Here is a 15182-nt window from a genome sequence, read left to right on the forward strand (position 1 = left end):
CCTCCTGTAGGAAAGCTGAGGCTCCTACTCCTATTGAATACCACAGTTGGGGTTTTTAATGTGTGAGGAACGTGGCATTTTTCCCAACACTGTGTACCACTTTGGTTTGACTGACCAGGTTTTCCATATTATTGCCTGATGACCCCAGCATTGTACCATGCCAGGGGTACCCCATGCAACCATCTTGGGCACTCAACCAAGTTGCTCTGTGGGGAGAGAATCCAACCCCTTGGCAAGGGTTCTGAGTGCTTTTATGACAAGCTTAGCATAAAAATATAAAATAATGGACCAAGCTCAGAAAAAACTCAAATTTGACTATATATGTGGGAGTACAGTTTATGGTCTATTCAAGATGAATTGACTGTTCCTTTGTCAGACGAGGCAGAAAAGTGAGTTCAAAGTTACAATAGAATGATAGGGGAAAAAGAGTTGTCTCCCTTTGATGCCAAAATTGCAACGTTATTTGTATAACTTATAACTTGAATTACTGACACTTAAAAAAACATGAATGAATGCCATGTCTGCACTTCAAATATTAATTTTTAATAAGATTTCATAGAAAGATTTGTTTATATTCCCAACATGATTCAGCAATCTCTGAAGCAGAGGTATCTCTGTAATGTCCCTTACCCTTGTATCTCCTACGTCAAACAAACAGGGACGAAGGAGCTACCATGCAACCTCTGTTTCGGAGATTGATGATTCAGCTACTGCCTGATTCTTACACAGAGTAGCAATTATAACTTCAAAAAAGTTGTGAATGTTTTAATATATGTTAATACAAATAGTTGTGTTGTTAAAATGTACATGTACATCTATATACATATAATTATATGTACTCTGTCTTCTTGTACACCAGTAATGATGGTTCATCATTCTCAAGAGTAAATCATCATACCAGCCTGTTTACCTCACTATGTGGGGATGTGAGACATATTCCACATTTTAACTTTTATGTGAGAAATTTTGCATGACAAATTTTTTTGCATGCTAAATTATAAAGTTTTCAAATAAAAAAGAAAAACACTAATTTTGAATTCAACAGTGTATTCTGTATAATTTTTATCACCTATGAACAAGGGTTATTTGAAAAGCCACATGTTACTTTCTGTTTACTGTGACATATTGAAGAAAATATCAAAAATGAAAATATTTAGGATTTCCAACCATAAATCACATTTTGCATGATTCTTATGTGGAGTGCTACTTAAAGAATAATTCTAACAACACTGGGGAATGTAGGGAGTACCTACCATCTTCTCTAAAATTCATTTGGCTAGTTTAAATTTCTTGAAATTTTATTCAGGGTTTAATTTTGATAAAAGAAGCAAAATACATAAATTTCAGGAAATTTTGACCACATGTTTCGAGGGAAGTAATTTCAGTGAACATATAGTAGTTACATCAACAAAACTTTTGATCATTAATTTGCTTTGATTATGATGTCAGAATGTCATAGAATAAAACATTTTGCTGATTTTAAAGAGTTATTTCCCTTAGGTGTTGTGGAACCCCTCTGAAAGTACTCACAGAGAAGAACAGTATTATCACCACCATATAATGGGGCGAACTCTGGTTCTGTAAATTAGTGGACATTCTATGATTCTTGCAAGACACCAATTTCAGATCGAGATAAACTTTCTTCCAGACATCAATCCTGTGAAATAATAGAAATTTAAAACTTATAAGTCAGTTGTAACCAGTTACAAAGACAATACATTTGGTAAAGAACATTAAATAGAAGGAAGTCTTATATGAACCCTATAAACCTGTTAAGGAGGTAGACCTAGGGTAAGGGACATAACTCTTGCAAATCGTAGGAATGTTTGTATTCAGCGTTTAACTTCAATTTCAGGTAAGCATCTAAGTAACTTGGATTGATTTCATTCTGTTTCAAATTAAAGGTTGATAGGCTTTGGTGAAATTAAATGTGATACAAACTTATCACTGATTTCAAGAGTTGTGTCCCTTACCCTAAGTCTTAGTAACCTCCTTAAGTTAACTATTTTACTCACTATAAATCATAGAGGCAACCTTAGAATGTTAAGAGCAACATTTACAACCATAATCTACATGCAAAAATACCTTGTTTTGGTAGCTTTTTGTTATAAAGCTGCTGAGCATTATCTATAGAATCATTTTTGGACATATTTTAGACCAATGCTGATTGTAGAATTTTATGATGTTTTTTTTTTTTTAACTTTCAGCATACTACTTCTATGACCAGTTGGAAGGGAGGACTGCTTCCATTTCTTGTGACGGAGAGAAAACAACAGATTACAATTATGTTGGTTATGTGGCTCCTCCAGATCCGTACATAAAGATTCACGATGTTCGTTACACGTTCCGGGACTGTAACTTTACTGACACTTATGGTGTTGCTGACATGTGTGAAAATAAGACTTCCTGTTCTTTCACAGTGTCAGGGGCCAATGTAGGAAGTGCATGCGGAACAAATGGTGATGCTGGGTTGTATATAACATATTATTGTATAAGTGAGTATGATAACATTTGATTAGGATATAGATGCGTAGTACTTGAAGATTAAGAGGCATCAGACTTGATTCTGATTTGATTGCCACATGTCTAACCTTTACTCAATGAGGAGGATGGTATATTGATAATCACAATATCTGTCTGTTATTCCAGCACATGGTTTGTCTGAATTCCACGTATTTAAGGATTTGTTTTTAATTTTTGACCAGGTTATGCGAGCATAACTTGGTCAAAACTTTTTTTAAAATTTTATAATTTAATTTCTCATCAGTTAAAGTCAAAATAAGGATTTGTATCTTCATCAAAGCCTCATTAAGTTTGGAATTATTTGAATTAAGCACTGCTGACCAATCAACTTTTATGAAGTCACAGTACCAAGATAGTTAATGGAAAATGACCTATCTTGCCCAGAAGAGAAATAAACAGTCAAATTAAATTATATAGCAATACAAAACTTGTAGAAAATAATGTTATTCCTACAAATTTTGTATTATTATAAAAAAAAAAACCTTTTTTAAATAATTGAAAAAGGATGTTTTGTAAAATGCACATGCAAGGCTATGCATAATTTTAAATTTCTTGAGTGAATGTAGGTAGCCTTCTTGCAAGAGTAATCAAGGGAACCAAGATTCTATCCAAAATCAAAAGAATGTAATCCAGGGACAAAGTCCAGACATGCAAAACAGACACATGCAACAAAGAACACAAAATAAACCAAACAATACATACAAATTGATAAAAAGTAAATGAGCAACTCGGACTCTACTAAAAAAACTGGTAGCATGGGAGCAGGTGCACCAGTAGGGTAAGCAGCCTCTGGTTTTCTAGAAACATTGTCAAGATGCTCCTAGAAAGTCAAGTTGTGGATAGACGAAAGAGGAAAGGAAATCTATGACATGTTGAACAAATGCTAATTGTAAGAAGTGTAGTGTAGTACAAAAGTTCTGCATAGTTATGGCAAGCTCTGGCATTAGGTATGAGTTGTGATATGAAAACTCCATATGCAGGTGCTGAAGGGATGGGCAGAACTCTTCTAACCAAGGAAATCAGTGGTGATGATTATTATCAGACTTCACAAGCTTTTTTCTATAAGATTGTGACATCACTGTTAGGTACTCAGATCCTGCTATATGTTAACAAAGAATCTTGCGTAAAGATCTCTATTTTGTTTTTTTTTCTAATAACTAAAACATGCTGTCTTGTCAATCTTATATTGGATAAATTGAAATGGGAAAACTGAGAAAAAATTTTTTTGACCAGCACACAAACTATCTTAAGGAGTTGCCATCCTCGTGTCTGAATGTCTATGACAAAAATACCAGTCTTCCAGCTGCAAATGCAGTCCTTCTTTCTGTCAATTCTTTCTGTCCTTTTCATGCTGTGCCTCAATGTCTTATTCTTTGTATTCTGGCTTGAAAATGTAAGAAATAGGTCTCAAATTTGCACTTTCTTTAAACATGGTAACCAATTATCTTTTTACTTTCACTTTACAATTCTACTTAGTGATGTCACAGATCAATCTATCACATTGGCCCCCATAAGCTATAAATTTCAATTGATTAGAAAATAAAAGGAAATTGTTTTTTTTTTCAATTCAGTATTTATGAAAATTTGACAGATTTAAGTTTCCATATTTATGATATGCACAATAACACAGTCTCTCCGTTTTTTCTCATTCTTTTCAAACTTGTTTTCAGTATTTGTAGTTTCCTATACTCCAACTGGTACATGTAAAGTGGGGATATATACTGATTGTTTTGAAATGAGAGAAGAAATCCCTTTTTCTAGACGATTGCAAAAGATGGCATTGAAATAAACTTCGTTATTTTGTGTTTAATTTTTAAGGGAAATCAGTTTTGTTATGCAATAACATTTAAGAAAGGCCACCTTAAAATATGTATTAAATCTGTGTTCAAACTCTTACACAGGCAAATATTTTTCATGTGAAATTCATGTTGATTGAGCTTCACATGAAATTCATGTGAAATTCACATGAAATTAACATGATTTTCATGAGAAATTCACTAAACACGAATTTCATGTGAACATCTCTTGTTAATTTCACGTGAGGCTCCATTCACCCAAATTTCACATGAACTCTGTCACTTAGTTTATTTGCTCAATTCAGGTGAAAATCATGTGAAATTCATGTGGAAATCACGTGAAATAATTTTGCCTGTGTAAATGGCTGTTGTTACAAATAACTTAAGATTTATTTATGCGTCTGATAACCCTTTAATTTTTCCATTGATATCTTTAATAGGGCCATATAAACTCATTTACTTAATTTGGTTTACTGTAACAATAAGAGAACAATAACAGAAAGGAGGTATACCTTTTAACCTTTTTATTGCATCCCCACTAAAAAAATTGAGGTTGTAAGTAAAATGAAGCACTAGCATATTTTTTTTTAACGTGAAAACACAATCCAAATTAGGAGCTGTATCAAGTTTGAACAAATGTCTATATTTGTTCTAACTGTTTAATGTTTGACCTCTGTGGTTGTATCAAGCTGAGCCCTGAGATACATTTTTTTTTACTTCATGAGTCACCCTTAAAAGATGAGGGAAGGCCATTAATCCATGATGATAATTTCAGTTATATGTTATTAAGTGTTAATGTAATCAGCCCGAACAAACTTGAAATTGAGGTCAAACTGAGGGAACCTTTCATTTGGATAGGACAAACTGTCAATTAATGATTTTCTTCTACACAGGCAAAATTATTTGACATGATTTCCACATGAAATTCACATGATTTTCACCTGAATTGAGCAAATAAACTAAGTGACAGAGTTCACGTGAAATTCGGGTGAATGGAGCTTTCACATGAAATTAACACAAAATGTTCACATGAAATTCGTGTTTAGTGAATTTCTCATGAAAATCATGTTAATTTCATGTGAATTTCACATGAATTTCATGTGAAGCTTGATTAACATGAATTTCATGTGAAAAATATTTGCCAGTGTACTGTTTGGCTGAATCCTGATTTGACCATTACAATTTTTTAGTTGTCTATAATTGCTGATTTCTGATTTTTCTTAGATTCATCCGTGTGGTCACCTAATTGTATATTTTTCAGAGGATGGAGCATGGACGACATGGTCATCTTGGGATACCTGTACGAGGACATGTGACGGAGGGTACAAGAAGAGAACCAGATACTGTACCAACCCATCGCCAAATTTTCATAGTAAGAATGAAACATGTGAGGACGAGTCAGGATTTGATTTTCAAAGATGTAACACTCAAAGCTGTACTTGTAAGTTTATGTATCTCATTATGTGTCATTATAAATCAGGCAGTGCTTGAAACATGCATATGGTATGAAAAAACCCAATATTTTAAAAGTTGAATTTAATCAGAATCAAGGAAAAAAGATAGGATTTTCCATATCATGTTGTGCATTAGGTTATAATTTCATTGAAATGCACTGAAAATGAACATTTCAAGGGAAGATAACTCTGAGCAAATCCAGTGATGCAGAGATGAAATTATTGTCTTTTCAAATACAGAAAGCATCTTTTAGTGAAATTATACATGTACCATCAAATCGGCAGGGTTTAACATGCATGTTTCTGATTTTTGCCAATTGGGCTTGATTCTTACAAACTTACACATAAAGCAGTAAATATTTAGGTCTCAGTCTTCCATAGATTTTCCCATAGACTTATATGTTGTAAAGTGCATATTTTCAGGATTAAAAAAAAATTAAAAATTGATACAATAAAACTTTCACTCATGTTACGCATTACTGAGGACATGTAGAAATTTAATTTTCTGCCCAAAAATTGTGTTTGTCCACAAAGATTGGCAAGAATAGTAGTCTTAAAAAGTTCCCTCACCAAAAATATGGCTCTCTGGTGAACATTTGCCACGAATATATGGCAACATTACCGCAAGCTTGCAGGAAATATTCGCTGCAAGTTCGCTGCAAACAATTTACTATGCAAACTTGCGGCAAACACTTCATAGTCTAATATGGAAATACATTCCATGTTTAGACATGCACCCACTCTGGGATATGAAATGCAAGACTGGTACCTTTAGGTTTATATGACTCAAAGAAAGTTGCAGGTTGATAATGGTAGGGCTTTGTTGTGATTTTTGAATAAGTTTGAATTCAGAAGGCTCTTTGGTATGCTGAATGTAACAGTAAACATAAGATTTTTGGGTTTTGTCACCTTTTGATTCATCAGAATCAAAATACTTCATGTCACCAGTTTATGTCAGGAACTTCCCTTCTGTTTCTGAACATAACACAGAATAATATATTCCATATATATTTCCTTTTATATCAGTTTAAATTCTCTTTTAAGATCAGTAAACATGGTTCAGGCAGTTATTATGCTTAATAATATTCTTTCATTTATACAAATAAATTTATCTATTCTGCAATTGTTCTATTTGAGCAACCAAAGTGCATTGACAGTATATTTATTGATGATAACCGGTCAGTGACAGTATAAAACACACAGGGAACTCATTGAATTTCTATTGGGAATAACATTCCCTGTTCATGAAAACATTTTTTTGATCGCAGTATAAACACAAAGATAATGTCTTGACTTCACATAAAAGGAATAAAAGGATTCGTCGTGAAACGCGGTAACTGTTCTGCACAGCCTCGCAGTTATCTTGTTTTTTTGCCATCGATCATCCTTTTATTCCTCTTATGTGAAGTCAAGACACTATCATTATCTATAGGGTATGTAAGTCTCATTTTAGTTTCATTTTCTTTACTGGAATTTCTGATGTAGAACGTATTGAAAACCGGAGACCTATCTGTATTTTACTGTTTACTTCCGGGTACTCGAAACGCTGTATAACAAATCGTCTAGTTTATGTATTTTCTTACTTCATTTATCATGTAGAAATAGTTATTTGTCATTTTTATTGGTATTTTTTACACAGAAAGTTTTCTGCCCTCAACACTGAACTCAACGTTCTCTAAATGAAAAATCTCCATGCTTTTGAATAGTAGACTAGGACCCATTCTCATGAAATCACGAGGTCACATGACAAGACTTTCATACCCTATATCTAGACTTAAAATCAAACGAATATTTGAGGGACTTCTTTTTGGCCTTTAAAGACATTAGGTAATAAATTTGATTCAAGAGCAACCAAGAGAACCAAGGTTATAGCAGCAACCAAAAGAATGTAATCCAGGAACAAAGACCAGACATGGAAAACAGACACACACAACAAAGAACATAAAGTAACTAAAATCATACATACAAAGTAATAAAAGCAAATGAGCAACTCGGACTCCACTAAAAACTGGTAGCATGGACCTGGTGCACCAATAGGGTAAGCGTCCTCTGCTTTTCTAGAAACACCCACCAAGTTGCTCATAAAAAGTCAAGTCCGGGATAGACTAATGATTATCATATAATAACTGAAACATATAATTATCATATCATGCTTGTTTCATATGATTACCATATGTTGCAAACCATATGATTCTCATGTGGAGCACATTTGGCTGTAATGATGACATCCTCACTTAGTGGAAGAGATATTGTATTAGTATCAAAATCATGAGAATCTACTATTTTATATTAATTGTCACTTGATCGACAACTGTAAATATTATGTAAGTAAAATTCTGTGGTTCTTTGCTGAAAATGTTTGTATATATGTAGCTTTGTGCAAAAACAATGATATTGATATTTCATCGTCAGTTTCTCAGACTTTTCTATTGAAAAATTTATTACTACATGATAGTCAGATTTAATTTTATTTTTAGTTTCAGGAAATACCTGTAAAAACGACAATTGGGAACCAGTCTGTACTAACTTCGACACAAATGGTCGAATTCAGATTACTATGGGTGTATGGTCGAAAGGCTGTCAGTGGAATTATAATAATGTAGATCCATGGTATGATAGGATAGCAAAAGTACAATCTTACTGCAACAACCACTGGCAATGTTCTGTGCCCATTACAGAAGTCGGTCTTGACCAAACATGTAGCACAGATACAACATCCGTGACCAACTTTGAATATACGGAACAGTATTGGTGTCATGATAAGGGACATTATTGGTGCACCAAACTATTACCATCGGAAAAGAATGATAGATATTTTTCTCTCTGCGGATCTTTATGGTGGAGATACACGTGTATAAGTACGTTTAAATGTTCATTGATCTACCAGTCTTTTTGTTTTGTTTTTTTGTTTCTTGTTTTGTTTTTTGGGGTTTTTTTTGTTTGTTTTTCTCAACTGTGACAAAAGGTGCAGATGGTAAGACTAAGGTAATGCTATTCTTTCATTTGCATCTTTTATCAACGTCTGCACCCCTGTTAAGTTTTCATGTTAATCAAACTGATAAGGTCAGTTTGATTATAACCTCTTGTGCAAAGTCAATTTTATTTGATTTGAAGTTACAGGTTACATTAGCACCACTACATCACAATCTATTAACTTATTTACTTTGAAATACAAATTACCATACAATCTTGCAATAAATTTCCCGTTATGATATAATCTTGTTTTCTTATTAGGTCAGTTCAATATAATCAACTTGTGCTAGGTCAATCATATTTGGCATGCAGTTGCATTTAAACATCACTATATCATAATTCTGTAGTTATGCATATGCTCCGACAGTAACGGTCTAATGACTTTGAAATTTCTTGATAGATTTTTTTAGTAAGGTCAGTTAAACACGAATCCCTTGTGTAAGATCAAACAAACGCATCCTGAAAGTCATGAAATATTTGCCATATGGTGTAAAACTTCAACTAATCAATCAATCGTTTGATTTCTTGTGTAACATATATAATTAGAAGAAATATTTGGTAGAGATATTTTTTTTATGGAATTTGGTTTACAGTACCTCAGTGGGCGGCATGGGGGCAATGGTCAGATTGTTCTGTAACCTGTGACCATGGTTACCAAACAAGAACAAGGTCATGTGATAATGAATATACCACAGAGGATGGATATTTCCAGACATGTGCACAGAATGGGTCAGAACTGCATAACACTGAAACCAGAGACTGTCTGTTGGATGGCAGTCATCCTTACTGTACTTGTAAGTTCAAATATTGACTCATAATAAAAAAAAAAATGATTGTAGAAATAATATGTGTTTGGAAGTATATAGAATGTCTGCCTAGCTTTACATGTACCCTGCAAGCAAAATGCATCTGTGACAATCTGTAAAAATTTAGTTTAACCATTGGGTTGTTGCATTAAGTGAGCTGGAAACAAATGGCATACCAATGAAACCAACTAAAGATTAAATAGATATACAAAATGTGTATGTCACAATGTAGTAAATTCCCAGTATTCAGTTGGATAATCTATTGTGTTTGATCTTTGATTGCGTTAAGTATAGGTGTTTATAAGTATAAGGCTAAGTGGGAAAATTAGAAATATGCATGTCAAATTCCCCACCGATCTGACAACAAAATGTCACTCAAGGTTGCTTTCTCTATTTGAAAAGACCATTATTTGATCTCAGCATCATTGGCTTTGCTCAGAAATTTTTCAATAGAATCTTAGAAAAATGAGATTTTTGACAGAGTTATCTGCCCTTGAAATGTTCTTTTTCGGTGCATGTAACTCAATGATCCAGCATGATATGGAAAATCTTGTCTCTTTTCTTTGATTCTGATGGTGCAAATCATCAAATTGCACTATCAAAATGATGGGTTTTTTCACATATCATGTTTCACCCACTGCCTAATTCTTATAGATACTGACACTTTGGTGTGAGGTACTATGACTGTAACCAGTCTGCCCAGCTCACTGGTCATTCAGAATTTTTTCAGGTTGTAAATGGGTGTTAAGTAAATTTTCTATGAAAAATTGATATCATATATGGATGTGCATGATTATACGTCTGATGCTTGGATAGAGAGTTAATTTAATTCAAGGGTTTAGGTGTTTAAAAGTCCAAGTCCAAATGGTAAGAATATTTAAGTATCAGTATCTTTAAGAATCATGCAGTGAGTGAAACATGGTATGAAAAAACGCAATTATTTTGAAAGTTTGATTTGTCTTCTTGCAACATCAGAATCAAGAAAAAAAAGGCATAACATAAAATAATGAACAGATAGGTTGCATGACTTTTTTACAATTTTAAGCCAGTGATTTAAAATGCACATGCAAGAATAAGCTAAAAGAAAATTGGTTTCTCTCATGAAATCTGTAGAAAAAGACCCATTATTTGATCTCTGCATCACTTGATTCGGTCAGAAATTTGTTATTAGTATGTTAGAAAAATGAGGTTTTTGACAGAGCTATCTGCCCTTGAAACATGTATTGACAGTGCATTTCAATGAGATTTAAACTTACTGGTCCAGCATGATATGTAAATTCTATTCTTTTCTCCTTGATTATGATTGTGCAAATAGTCAAATTACACTATCATTTAAATGATGTTTTTTTTTTTTTTCATTCCATGTTTCACTCACTGCCTGATTCTTACCAAGATTAACACTTTAAAAATCACCGCCTTAGATTTGGAACAGGTTGATTCAACCTACTTTTTCATTGTTTTCGTTTTTCATTTTAACTCAACAAACATCTTATTCATGCAGAATATTCCTCTGAATGAGGTAGACCTAGGGTAAGGGACATAACTCTTGAAATCAGTGATATGTATGTATCATATTCAATTTCATCAAAGCCTCTCAAGCTTTTATTTGAAACAGAATGAAATAAATCCAAGCTACCTTAATGCTTAAATGCGGTTGATGTAAAACTCTGAATACAAACATTCCAATGATTTGTAAGAGTTGTGTCCCTTACCTTAGGTCTACCTCCTTCTAGAAAATTCATTTATTGTCAATTTAGTTCAAAATGATTTTTTTTGTTTTGTAGACTGCAAGGAAAGAACCTTTAATTATAAAAGCGTTACTGACTTGTCCCCTGTGGCAGATTCATTGTCAGGTACTGTTAACTTAGTTTTTCACTCCCGTTTTTTTTGTGGGTGTTTATATTGTTTTAGCTTTGATTGTGAGGTCTTGTTTTCTTAATCTTTATTTTTTACATTATATCTATTTTATTCAGTTCACTACATTGTGTATGTAGATCATCTTTGTTTTCTGTTTTCACATTCAGGCCATGTACACAACAAAGAATATGAAATTTCAAAAATGTTACACGTAAGAAAAAGAGAGTAAATGAACAACCTGCACCACAAACAACTTAAGAAGCAGGGATCTGGTGCACCGGTAGGGTATATTTGTAACACCTGCAACATTGCTCATAAAATGTCATATCCAGGGTAGACTAAAAGAAGGAAAACCATGACATAGTGAACGAATCGCATCTCGTAGAGCAAATTAATTGTATGAAAGAGCTCAGCTTGTCATAGGTTTTTCACTTGTTTAGAAACCTGAGAACAATAAAATGAAAACAAAAAAACGAAAAAATAAGCAAACAACAAAAGTCAGCCTGATCATTGCCAGTATGAGGGGAGGGTGTTTCTATATACCTGATCATTGCTAGTATGAGGGGAGGGTGTTTCTATATACCTGATCATTGCCAGTATGAGGGGAGGGTGTTTCTATATGCCCAGTCATTGCCAGTATGAGGGGAGGATGTTTCTATATACCTGATCATTGCCAGTATGAGGGGAAGGTGTTTCTATATGCCCAGTCATTGCCAGTATGAGGGGAGGATGTTTCTATCTGCCCGGTCATTGCCAGTATGAGGGGGGATGTTTCTATATACCCGATCATTGCCAGTATGAGGGGAGGATGTTTCTATATTCATATTCTTTTTGAAAGTGTCACTCTTAGTGCATTAGATTGACATATTTTTGAGTACTTCTCTTATTAGCTTTACTTGTGGATCTTAATCTTGCAGAGTTTTTGGTTTCAGTCCTGCGGATGAGAGGTAATATTAAACCTGCACAAAACATTGAAATATGCAATATCTAAATGATTGGTATTTTTATACCACAACAATAAAATTGTGTTCAAAATTTTGGTATGGCACTATCCATGTCGTCATCATACTTAGACATTTGGTTTTCATACAATAACTTGGGTGTTATAGTTGTGTGATTGTATAAAATTTTATGAATAGGTTACAAACTTCAAAAAGAAGGTTGGTATTGATTTTTGGGGATATAGCACCAACTGTTTTAGAATCAGTGGCCAGAAAGGGGGCATAAAAAAGCATTTCATAGAATTAAACTATATAACTCCTGTTAAAGCATAGGCATGTCTATGATATTGTTCCACAATATTCTATTACCACAATGGTCAGGCTTGGATCAATTTTGGGGTCAAAGGGGCCACACTCCGTTATTATTTTTTTTAAATTTATGGTGTAATTTTGATTTGTGTTCAAACCAGTTGATGTGCCCATAATGATTTGTAAGTCTCAATGCTTATGTGTGTCAAAAACTAATATTGTGTCCACATTTGTCCGAACTGTTCAGGGTTTTACAACTGCAGTCATATTATGCTGTGCTTGGCAAACCTTTTTATTGTATTTCTAATGGATGTTTTTTTTATTTATTGTACAGATAATGCCTACTTGTTACAAAGTGACATCCATCTTGTTTCATGTTGTGGACGAATCAAGGAGTGGAAATTTTACCCTGTCAGTGCTGGTACCCTTAACTTGATTGTTTGGAGGGAAGTGGTATGGAGTCGTGAGAAGTGGAACCAGGCTGGGGTATATGATTACTGGGATCTGCGGAAAGTTGTCGGCATAAACACTGTGGTTGTCACAGGTTAGTGTTATAAATACTGTCTCTGGTAAATGCCAGAAATACTAGCACTGTCACATATAGGTATCATAAAAACACTTTTTTCATTTTTGGAATATGTAGATTCCATTGTATCTATCCATCTGTCTGCCTAGCTGATGAAACATTGTCTTCAACTCCTATTCTATTATCTGTTGGATTCTTATGAAACTTTATGCAGTGTAAATAGTGATGAGCACAGTATCAGGAATAGAAGTTTTAATTGTTTTTTGACTGGTTTGCGCTAATGCAAATGGCTTCTAGATGGTGAATGTTCGTCATGTGGGTTGGTGGTGGGCAGGTTGCGGGCAGTGAAAACATTTTTCTCAGCAGCTACAAATCACAACCACTATTATTTTAATATTTTGGATTCAACTGTAGTATGAGTTCATATATCATGAGATGGTATTTTAGGTCAGTCACACTTCTACTTCCTGTTTACCGACTTGGATTGTTATTCAGTGACAACCAAGACATTTCTGTCTTGACCCAATTTTTTAAATAATTAGCAAACATTCTACAGCAGCATTTTTAGTCTATTTGAGGACTGTTCTTTTTGGTAGCTTATTAAGGCTCATTAAACATGGTAAAAAGATGAAGCCTCTGAGGGGCCCATCATGTGCTGTAGCTTTGTATTTATTGTTCTTATTTTGTTTTGTTTTAGGTGGAGATGTTGGAACTGTAACGACATTTACTGTTCCCGATGCAGATAGGATATCAGTCCGTGCTGGAGACATGATTGGATGGTTTGTATTTTAAGTTATTCCCTAGCTTATAATTAGAATGGAGAAATACAGTAAAACCTAGACTGTCTAAACCAAAGCTTCCAATGAAAATTTAAAAATTTGTTTGACAGATCATGTGTCACTTAACATAACAAAGGCAAGAACAAATCCCTCACCGGTCATCAGTTATTGAACTGTCAGCAATCATTCAATAGGCAGTAATGGGCCCGTCAAGTAGTTGCGCTGGTTGGTTCAGGTACTGTACAGATCACTATTGAATCAATCCATTGTAAATTTCACTTTTCTTCCATAGGCATTCAGATGATGGAGCTAAAATTGGTTATGAATCATGTGACAACACCTCCCCCTATGCCGAGGCATGGACTGACGACCACCAAAACTTCCGTAAAAACTACTGCCCAGAAAGCACATACTCGACAAGAATCAGCAACCTACAGGAGGATGAAATATTCAATTGGGCAGGTGAACCTATCATCGGTAGACTCTACGCTGTAGAATATAGTACAACTACCGGTAAGTAGTTTTTTTTTATAATTTTAATTTTTTTATAAGTAATCAGTCCATATAAAATTCAGGCACAACCATTATGTGATTCATGATTTAGAAAACTCTCAAAACAAACAATGCACTTTTGGTCTACATTTACAGTATCTTCATGTAACAATAGTCCTTTCTGTATTCAGATCTGTATTTTTGTGAAATCGATACATTCATCTCCCACTAAATCAACCAATTCAAACCAAATCAAGAACAATAACTCTTACAAAGTGTCAATTGCATGCACAATCTACCAGTAATATTTTATGATTTTTATCTCAAAAGTGTGAAAACAGAGTGCCAAGCTAAGACCTGTTATGGGGTATGTCTGTAGCTGTTTTCAAATTAGAAATGAAAGTGGATTCCATGAGTTTTTGACATGCATGAATCACCTCCTGTATGAGTTTTATAAAAGCTGTTATTTAAGAAGTTAGACCTAGGGTAAGGGACACAACTCTTGCAAATCATTGGAACGTTTGTATCTAGAATTTAACATCAATCTCATTTAAGCATCCAAGTAACTTGGATTGTATTCATCCTGTTTCAATTGAAGTCTTGGAGCAAAGGGAATTATCTTAGTGAGCTTGCTCACAGTGCTTAGTGAGCTTGCTCACAGTGCTTATAGTTGCAATCAAACATCTATCATTTTCAGATCAGTCACCAATCCAATCCTTCATTGAT

The 15182-nt window shown here is 34.0% G+C and overlaps 1 protein-coding gene across 2 annotated transcripts in view; it reads left to right on the top strand.

Moving 5' to 3' along the window:
* The window catches only part of LOC148597980 (uncharacterized), a 124042-nt gene that overhangs the window by 58640 nt on the left and 50220 nt on the right, over nucleotides 1–15182 (top strand). For both annotated transcript variants that reach the window (XM_088560286.1, XM_088560287.1), the window contains exons 28-35: nucleotides 2208–2495; nucleotides 5581–5760; nucleotides 8251–8631; nucleotides 9340–9540; nucleotides 11337–11405; nucleotides 12994–13203; nucleotides 13883–13964; nucleotides 14257–14477. In XM_088560286.1, the coding sequence (XP_088416412.1) occupies nucleotides 2208–2495; nucleotides 5581–5760; nucleotides 8251–8631; nucleotides 9340–9540; nucleotides 11337–11405; nucleotides 12994–13203; nucleotides 13883–13964; nucleotides 14257–14477 (1632 nt within the window). The remainder of the gene's footprint in view (nucleotides 1–2207; nucleotides 2496–5580; nucleotides 5761–8250; nucleotides 8632–9339; nucleotides 9541–11336; nucleotides 11406–12993; nucleotides 13204–13882; nucleotides 13965–14256; nucleotides 14478–15182) is intronic.

Source organism: Perna viridis, chromosome 14 (genome assembly GCF_037379345.1).
Source record: "Perna viridis isolate PV_CMFRI_1.1 ecotype Kerala chromosome 14, ASM3737934v1, whole genome shotgun sequence".
NCBI lineage: Eukaryota > Metazoa > Mollusca > Bivalvia > Mytilida > Mytilidae > Perna > Perna viridis.